Source organism: Hevea brasiliensis, chromosome 2, assembly GCF_030052815.1.
Source record: "Hevea brasiliensis isolate MT/VB/25A 57/8 chromosome 2, ASM3005281v1, whole genome shotgun sequence".
Lineage (NCBI taxonomy): Eukaryota > Viridiplantae > Streptophyta > Magnoliopsida > Malpighiales > Euphorbiaceae > Hevea > Hevea brasiliensis.
Genome location: NC_079494.1, coordinates 6,851,626 through 6,861,600, shown reverse-complemented (window position 1 = coordinate 6,861,600; position 9,975 = coordinate 6,851,626). Strand labels below are relative to the sequence as shown.

General features: G+C 36.0%; 1 protein-coding gene and 1 non-coding gene across 2 annotated transcripts; both read right to left on the bottom strand.

Annotated features, from left to right (window-relative positions):
- Positions 1 to 859: 859 nt before the first annotated feature.
- LOC131178169 (small nucleolar RNA R71) lies at positions 860 to 967 on the bottom strand. Its single transcript, XR_009147300.1, has one exon. It is a non-coding gene; the product is annotated as a small nucleolar RNA R71 (small nucleolar RNA).
- Positions 968 to 8,211: 7,244 nt separating this feature from the next.
- LOC131177875 (uncharacterized) lies at positions 8,212 to 9,595 on the bottom strand. Its single transcript, XM_058143041.1, has 2 exons — positions 8,340 to 9,595; positions 8,212 to 8,221 (listed from the first exon to the last, which is right to left on the bottom strand). The coding sequence occupies exons 1-2, from the start codon at positions 9,593 to 9,595 to the stop codon at positions 8,212 to 8,214; spliced, it is 1,266 nt and encodes a 421-aa protein (XP_057999024.1).
- Positions 9,596 to 9,975: the final 380 nt, after the last annotated feature.

Sequence of the window (9,975 nt, the reverse complement as noted above, 5' to 3'; positions counted from 1 at the left end):
TTCATAAATACTTCAATTTAGTCAACTTTTATATCAAAAATTCAATCATTAACACAACTCCTCGTGGGATCGATATTTTTCTATACTACTTGTACGACCCGTGCACTTGCGGTTGGGACGCATCAAGTTTTTGGCGCCGTTGCCGGGGAGTTGTTTGTTTAAGATTGAATTCTTGATTATTTTAGTTGTTTTTTAGTTTTATCTCTGTTATCTTTTCATTATGTGTTTGTTTGTTCTTTTTCAGGTACTCTTAATCTTTTATGAGAAGAGCTAGAAGCACAAGTGATACATCCTTATTATTCAACCCTGAAATTGAGAAATTTTGTAAGGCCAACAAGAAAGAAACCAGAAAAAGAAAAGAAGCCTTGATAGAAACTGAATTAGAAGCAGACATGGCTGATGAAAGAATTAGAATTGGTGTTGGTAATGCTGGAAATGGTCAAAATAATGAAAATGCAGCCCAAGGTGAAGAAGTTGTTAATGCTAATCTGCCTAGGGGAAGTATGATGGATCATGCTTTTCCACGTTTTGATGACTTGAGAGAGAGCATAGCAAGACCAAGGATTGATGCAAATAGCTACAAGATGGATTTTGGAGTTCTTCAAATGATTCAAAATTCTCAATTTGGAGGACATCCTTCTGAAAATCCACACGCACATTTGAAGAAGTTTGCTATGATTTGTGACATGCAAAAACAACCTGGAGTATCTGATGATGCAGCGAGGCTAAAATTGTTTCCATTCTCTTTGAAAGATAGAGCATTGGATTGGCTTGATTCTTTACCTCACAACTCAATTACAAATTGGGAGCAGCTCACTGATGTATTTCTTGCCCAATACTTTCCACCTGGAAAAACTCAAGAGTTGAGGAATCAAATGATTGCTTTTAGACCAAGAGAAGATGAGACTCTTTATGAGTCATGGATGAGATGGAAGGAGTTGGAGAGACAATGTCCACATCATGCCATTCCTAAATGGATGATAAACCAGAATTTTTACACAAACGTCACTCCTGCTATCAGAGGAATCATTGATGCCCAAACTGGAGGGGAATTCATCATTAAGCATGAAGATGAAGCTTATGAGTTATTAGAGAAAATAGCAAAGAACAGTCATCTATGGAGTAGTCCAAGAGGGTCAACTCCAACTCAAAAAAGGCAAGTTGCTGGAATGTATGAGCTTGATCCATTCAACATGATCAATGCCAAATTTGATGCACTCACTAATGTCCTTGCTAAGAAAATGGAGGATTTAAGTATGCTAGTCAGTTCATCATCATGCTCTGGAAGTTCTCAACAAGTTACTTATGCAGAAGGAACAATGAGCTGTGGAGTAGATTATCCTTCATATGCTTGGAGGAATCATCCCAATTTTTCATGGGAGAATCAGCAAAATCAAGCTTCAACTCAGAACTTTCCATCACAACAACAAGAGCATCAATACCAACAACCTAGGCAACCACCACCTAGTTTTCAGCAAAAGAATGCAAATACTGCACCTTTACCAAGACAGCAAGAACAAAGTTCCACCACAGAGGCTTTATTACAACAAATTCTTGCTAATCAAATTAAGCGTGATGAAGAGTTGAGAGAGATGAAAGCAAGGCTGGAACAAATGCAAACACACAATAGGATGCTGGAAAATCAGATTGCACAACAAGCATGCTCATCAAGTACCAATTCTATGGGGAAACTTCCTAGTCAAACAGAAAATCCAAGGGAGCAATGTCATGCCATCACACTGAGGAGTGGTAAAATAGTGCATAATGAGAAGAGTGAAAAAGTTGAAAAGAGAGAAAATGAGGAAGATGTTGAGGAGATGAAAAACAAGAGAGTGAAAAAGAGAGTGCAAAAAAAGGTAAAGAGGAGGTTGAAGAGAAAGAAGAGAAATATATACCTCCAGAGCCTTACAAGCCACAACTTCCTTTCCACAGAGATTTCAAAAAGCCAAGCTTGATAAGCAATTTGGGAAGTTCTTAGAGGTTTTGAAGAAGCTATATATAAATGTGCCTTTTATCGATGCTCTTTCCCAAATGCCTTCTTATGCTAAGTTTTTGAAAGAAATTCTCTCAAACAAAAAAGACTTGAAGATTATGAGACTTGAGCCTTAACTGAGGAATGCAGTGCTATCCTCCAAAGGAAACTTCCTCCAAAGCTCAAGGATCCAGGGAGTTTTTCAATTCCATGCCATATTGGGGAATCATGTTCTATAAAAGCTTTATGTGATTTAGGGGCTAGTGTAAGCCTTATGCCCCTCTCCATCTATGAGAAGCTTAACATGGGAGATCTTAAGCCAACCCACATTTCTCTTCGCCAAGTGACAGATCAATTAAATATCCAGAAGGGATCTTGGAAAATATACCACTGAAGGTTGGAAAATTTTACATCCCAGTTGACTTTGTCATTTTGGACATGGAAGAGGATTCTCATATGCCAATCATTTTGGGGAGGCCTTTCCTGGCTACAGCTGGTGCTTTGATTGACGTGAAAGGTGAAAAGCTTACTCTTAGAATCGGAGAGGATCAGTTAGTCTTCAATATTGGCAATGATAAGAAGAAGCAACATGAAGATGTAGACTCTTGTTTGAGAATTGATATAGTTGATGAATTAGTAAAAGAGCATTTTAGAAAGAGCTATCCGAAGGCTTCTCTCGAAAGTTGTCTTATCCATGAAGGGAGTATCAATGATGAAAATCCAAAAGAGGCTGCATTTGCACAAGATTTGAATAGTAATCCACCTTGTCCTATGGCACCAATCTTTCAAGTTGAGGAAGTGGAGAAAAGTGAAGTAAAGCAACCATCTCTCAAAGAAAAAGATGCACCAAAGGTTGTCAAGAAAGAAATGGTCGGATTTTTAGACAAAGCAACAAGGATCTTCTCATGTGATGGAAAGAAAATGAAGTATAGATTCATTGAAGCACCTATTGGAAATAGAGGCAACAAATTCCAATTTCAGCCACCATGAAACATGAAAAGAGTCTAGCTAAGGACTATAAATTAGCGCTCTTGGGAGGCATCCCAAGTCCTTTTATTTTGCTTTTGTTGATTTACTTTCATTTTCATTAATTTTGTTTTTATCTTAAATTTCCTCAAATTCAATTTTTGACATTATTAAATCTTGTCCCTTGTAGATGTATATCAATGAAGAAAGGCTGGTGAACTATTGGGAGCTGTAACTGTTATTGCAGAGGAAAGTGCAATCTGCAGAAAAGGAAAAGTCTGCAGCAGATAGATTCTGTCCTTGAGCTGCAATCTGGTTTATGCAGAGAGGAAGAAGAAATTCTGCAGCAAAGAGGGTGTTTGCAGCAGATGGCTTGTGTTTTTGGTGAGGTTGGGTGTGAGACTTTTAAGTATGTGTGATTTTAATCTTAATATGGTGGTAAGTGAGTCATTTTTGCAGTTTTGAGCTTCTTTGGGTTGTAGGATTCAAGGTAAAAATGCTGCATTTTCTTGGCAAAACTTGGAGACTTCATTTCATCATTTGTGGTTAGATGCAACTTCATGCAAATTTTATGGAGTTTTATGTGCTAAATGTTGATTTGCAGAATTTGTCTTAAAATGGCATAGTTCTCAAAGGTCTTTTATGTAGGATCCATTTTTACATGCTTGTGTGATGCCTTTTTGATATACTTTGTATATATTGATGTGTTTTTGGTGAAACTTCTCATGGTTTATGCTTCATGGAATTATATTTCCTCATTCTAGGGTATTTTTCACACTTGCAATCCATGTTCTATTACATTCTTGATCTTGCTAACTTGTGCATAAGCAACTGCATAGCTTATGCAATCCTGCATAACCACAATTCTTGCCATTTTCCACCTTTATTGCAAGTGCATAAGGAGAGTGCATAGCTTATGCACTTCTGCATAACCTCATTTTGTCAAATTTCATATCTGTCAAAACTTGCATAAGGTGAGTGCATGACTTATGCACATTTGCACAACTTCAAATTCTGCATTTTCTCTCTCTGCCGAAGTCTGCATAAGCAGAGTGCATAACCTATGCACTTCTGCATAACCAAAAACTCTGAATTTCCAATTCTGCCGAGGGGTGCATAAGCAGAGTGCATAACCTATGCACTTCTGCATGACCAGAAACCCAGAAAAATCAAACTTGCCGAGGGGTGCATAAGGAAGGTGCATAAGTTATGCACTTCCGCATAACCAAGAACTCCAAAAATTCAAACTTGCCGAGGGGTGCATAAGCAGAGTGCATAACCTATGCACATCTGCATGACCACCAACCCAAAATTCCAAAAATTGCCGAACAGTGCATGAGCAGAGTGCATAACCTATGCACTTCTGCATGACCCGATTTTCTGAACAACCACTTCTGCCGAGAGATGCATAAGGGGAGTGCATAACTTATGCACTCCCGCATGACTTCGCTCCTCAAAATTTCAAGGGTCACCGAAACTTGCATAAGGAGAGTGCATAACTTATGCACTTCCGCATGACCAAAAAAAAAAAAAAAAATTTGCAAATATTTTACATAGCCTATGCAACCCTTATTGCCACTCATACGTAATCGCACGCTTATGCACCCTACTTATGCACATGTTCGAAAAGTTAAAACTCACGAGACTTGCATAAGGACATTCCATAACTTATGCACTTCCGCATGACAAAAAAAAAAAAAAAAATTTGCAAATATTTTACATAGCCTATGCAACCCTTATTGCCACTCATGCAGAACCGCACGGCTTATGCACCCTACTTATGCACATGTTTTGGACAGCACTTTACTCGCATAACTACAGCCTCTTATGCATCACCATTATTCCTTGAATTCTCATCTGCTCTATACCAGGTAACTCTTTCCTTTTGCTCTTAAATTTCACAATTCCTTGTAATTTCTCTTTACTTTAAATTTTGATAATGCACTACTTGAGACATTGAGGACAATGTCTAATTTTGAGTTTGGGGGTGCACATTCATTTTGATTTTTGCTTCATTTTTTTTACATTTTGAGTATAGGAACATCTCATCCCATTTCATTTACATATATTGTAAATATTTTACATATACATCCATACATACATATACATAACACATTTACACACACATTATACATCACTTAGAAATTATACACTTTGCACACAAATAGACTTCTTCCATTTAGTTAATGCATTGCTCATTTTTAGGAATCATGCATCATGCATTAAAATCTTTTGCCAAATCCCTTGAGTATTGAAAAGTTGCCTATGAGAGTGATTTGACTTACCTTTAGTTGGGTTTGTGGATTGAAAGTTTCCTAAGAGGTGCAAAGTTTTGAAGTGTCTATCCCTTGCCTATATCTTCTTAGCCAAAAAGCCACCCAACTAGTCCTTTAGAGATTGGAGTGTTTAGAGGGAGTTATTGGATATAAGGTAGTCAAATGATGTCTCACCAATCCTAGAACAAATTTTCTAAACCTTTCAAGGCGAAATATCAGCTTATACTTGAAAAGAGAGATGATTAGGCATTCTTTGATTTAAACCTTCTCATTTTAAACCTTTGGCCCTTTTTCCTAATTAAAATTTACCTTTGAAAACCCATTTGAGCCTTTTTATCCCTAATTTTTCTTGAAATCCTTATTGCTACCTAGCCAATGAACCAAACACTCCAACCCTTTTCATGAGAATAATATTGAATATTAGGTACACTTTCTAAAAAAAAAAAAAAAAAAAAAAGAAAAAATATACAAAAAAAGGGAGAAGAAGTGCTTGTCATCTTGTAAAAGTGCTAGTATATGTGCTTTTCACTATTGCCATTCAAAATGAAAGAAATCCACCCAAAGTATTAAAAGAAATGAGTTTGGGGGTGGCATTTTTAGGGACAATCATCAAAAGAAAATGCAAAATACAAGTCTAAAGTATCAAAATGTCCCTCCATTTTTATGTGTTTTGTAAACTATGCTAGCACTTGACAATTCTCATTGTGTACTTCTCTCCTCCATATATACAAAAAAAAAGAAAAAAAGAAGAAAAAGAAAAAAATTATAATAAAATAAGAAGTGTACCTTATGTTTAAAAATTGAAAATATTCTCATGCTTTGAATACATTTTACCCATCTTTCTTCTTAGCCTCATTTTAAACCCTATGGCCTCATTACATCCCTAAAAAGACCTTTGATCTCTTGATAGTACTTGCTACATTAGTGGAGATAGGAGTAGGGAATTTGCCTATGGGATTGGAAAACTATTCATCTATTCATTCAATTCTATCATTCCATGTTGAGATACTTTGGTTATCAATTGTCCTAGAATTCTTTTTGAGCATGACTATCTCTTTTGATTTGTTGGTTTGGGGATTTTGAATGATAATTGACTTGATGGCTAAGCGGTGAAAGCTTGGATAAGCATTAGATTCTTTGCATTTTGAAGGATGGGTATATGGATTGCTGGTATGGCTGAAGGTGTGTTAAGTTACTTTAATAGGTGATTTTCATAGTTCTTTGGATAAGGCACCCCTAAAAATTTTTTGCATTTCATTTTAAAGTTTGCTTGAGGACAAGCAAAAGCTTGAGTTTGGCGGTATTTAATGCATACATTTTGCATAATCATTTAGGTTTAATTTCATAACCATTTTTATTTGATTATTAGTCATTTTTAGCTAATTTTATTAGTTAATTAGTTAGTTTTTCATAATTGTCGATTTTGGATTAATTTGTAATTTTTACTTTGTTTTGTAGGAAAAATGGTGCTTTTGAAGGACTAAAGAGAATTTTGCCATTGAGGAGTGTCTTCTACAGCAAAAAGATGTCAAAAACAAGTTTTCAAGCTGAAATATGCATTGACCAAACTGTGCATAACTTGCCGCATAAGCTATGCAGATCTGCATAAGGAGAAAGATCATCGTTTCGCAACCACCGAAATGTGCATAAGGAGATCGCATAGCTTATGCACATTCTCGCCTCCCTTATGCACATTCACGAAATTGTGCATAACCTATGCACTAAGTCATGCAACGCATAAGTGACCCGTAATCAGCTGAAATCAGATAAGGGACCGCATAACTTATGCATCCACTTATGCATCCCATGAAGAGTTCATTAATGAGTCGCAGAGATTCCCTCAAATAATTCCTCCTAGAACATACCATTTTAGGGCTCCATGTCAGAAAAATGCTATAAATAGTCCCATTTTCTCATTTAAGAGGGGAGGCAAGGAGAAAAGAAGAAGAGGAGAAGAGAGGCAGAATTTGAGGAGTCATTTTCACCTTCCACACCATTTTTAACCAAGATTTGCAGATTTCTTCCTTCCTTTACATTTTTCTACATTTCTAGTGTTTAATTTCTTACTTCTTAGCTTAGATTAAAGCTTTATTTCCATTTAAACTCATCATATCTTGTAAGCATTATGGATAGTGAGTAGTTTACTTTTGATTCTGGAGTAAGGGATGTAATATTTTAGTTATTTTTATGGATTTGAACTGGGTTAGTCCCAATTTAATGAATTTATGAGGTTTAATCCATTTCTTGTGTGCTTATTCACATGCTTAATGAAGTGCCCAATTAAGTTATGTTATTAATCATAGGTTGAAGAAACTAAAGGAGAAAAAAAAGTGATAGTTAAACAATAAAATGCACTTAATTAACTTAGATCTAGAAATAGACTAAGGGTTAAGAGGGTTTTAATAGATTGATTAAAGAACCTAATGGGTCTTGGTTAATTTTAACTCCACGAAAGTAGGATTAAGTTAATTAAGGCACTCTTTGTCTCACTCGAAAGAGTTTTCAAAGGATTTTAGAATTAATCTCCTTTAAACCCATAAATTTCATGGATTGGGCTAGCTAGGGAAAATCCCAAAATAGCTTGAATATGAAATCCCGAACTCCGGAATCGCCTTTTTACCATTGTTAATTTTTAATCGAATTTAATCATTTGCCATTTTAAATATTGCCATATTTGAACTTGCTTATTTCAATTTGATGCAAATCTTAGTTTAATTAATACATTGTTGAATAGAATATTAAATTTGCACATTTAGATTTCATACTCCATTACCCATTAATTCATTATTTTAATTTCATAAATACTTCAATTTAGTCAACTTTTATATCAAAAATTCAATCATTAACACAACTCCTCGTGGGATCGATATTTTTCTATACTACTTGTACGACCCGTGCACTTGCGGTTGGGACGCATCAAGATCTCATGATTACTTTTGTTTGCTCTTATTACATATAGCCCTCCTTGCAATTCTCCTCTTGCTAGTACTGCCTCAGTCACTGGGTCCTGCAGGAGGCAATGGTCAGAGAAAAATTGGATTGAAATATGTGAGGTTTTAGTAAGTGCACTCACTGACAGTAAATTATATTTGAAACTTGGTGTGTATAGTGTATTGTGGAGATACAGGTATGGGTTTATCATGATGTTTCCACTGTATTTGACTGGTTTGGTGTTTCCATCAGGCAAAGTAACAAGACAGTGATTGTTTAATTTCACAGGTTTTTGGAAAAGGGAAAAATCATGACACATATGAGTTGATGCTCCTGAATCAACTATCCATAAACCACTATTCTTACCATGTCTGCTAGTAGAGTAGTAAGTTGGATTCTTACCTGCAAAGCCTGTGAAATTAACACAGCTTGCCTCATTTGTTACAAGATTCTGATTCTGCATGTATTTGGCAATTTCAAGCTGGACTATGCTTGCCCAATCAACTCCTGTTTCTTCATTCTTGTGATCTGTCTTGCCTTTGCATTCAGGTATCTCCTCATACACATTAGCTACTGTGTTTTGCTTAGCCTTGCCCTTTTTCTGTTTTAATTCAGTAAACCATTCTGGATACCCATGTAGCTTGAAGCATGTGTCTCTAGTATGACCACTGGCATTGCAATGATCACATGTTCTGGTTTCTTTCTTCCTAAACTCCTTTTTCTTGCCTTGAAATTTATCTTTCTGAAATTGCCCCTTGACTGCCATTGCTGTATTAAAATTCTCAGCATCAACATGAATTTCCCTCTGCTTTTCTACTCTAAGTATCATAGAATAGGCCTTGTTTACACTTGGCAATGGATCCATTAGAAGGATCTGGTTTCTGACATGGTCGTAAGTCTCATTTAATCCCATTAAAAATTGCATAAGTTTATCTTCACTATTTATTTCTTCCATTTGTTTGGCTGTACCACATTCACATACTAGCAAAGGCTTAAGACAAGCCAATTCATCCCATAATTTTTTAAGTTTAGTGAAATATACTAAAACAGATGCATTATCTTGAGTTAGAGTACTTATCTCTCTTTTAAGCTGGTATAGGAGAGGTCCATTACTTTCTCCAAATCTCTCTTTAATCTCTTCCCACAGGTTCTTAGAAGAGGTTGCATAGATGAAGGCATCCACCAATTCTTTTGAGAGTGAGTTGAGTATCCATGAGGTGACCATGCTATCTACTTTCTTCCATTTATCCAGAGTTGTAGCATCTGTAGCAGGAACTTCATAGCTCCCATCTACAAAACCCAGCTTATCTTTGGCTCTCAGAGCCAGTACCATGGATCTACTCCATGACAAGTAATTTCTTCCTGTGAGAGGTGAACTTACAAGCATCATGCCCGGATAATCAGAGTTGTGCAAATGGAAGATATCATTTCCACCATTATCGATCTGCATTCCAGTGGTATTTTTGACAACAATACCACTACCAGTAGTATTTCTGCAGTTGGTGTTTCAGCCATGGAAAAACTTGCTGAATTGTTTTGGATTTTAGAGAAGAACAATATATCAGTAGCACAGGTTGTGCTCTGATACCATGAAAAAAAACTTGACTATGGACTGTTTTATTGTTGAGTGAGCTGAAAGGGTTTATATACAATGTACAAGAATAATCTAGAATTAATAAATTTCTCTATTCTACCCTGCCTAGTTTATAGGATCTAAAACTAATTTTTACAACAAATCTGTTGGGACAAAATGTATGTAATGTTGAGCTGAAATGGGAAACAATCTAGAATAATCTATCTGCTCTTTTTTTTTTCTTTTTCTTCATCCCA

Bases quoted from the DNA above. Each gene is read 5' to 3' on its own strand.
- LOC131177875 (XM_058143041.1), bottom strand. From the start codon at position 9,595: ATGCAGATCGATAATGGTGGAAATGATATCTTCCATTTGCACAACTCT.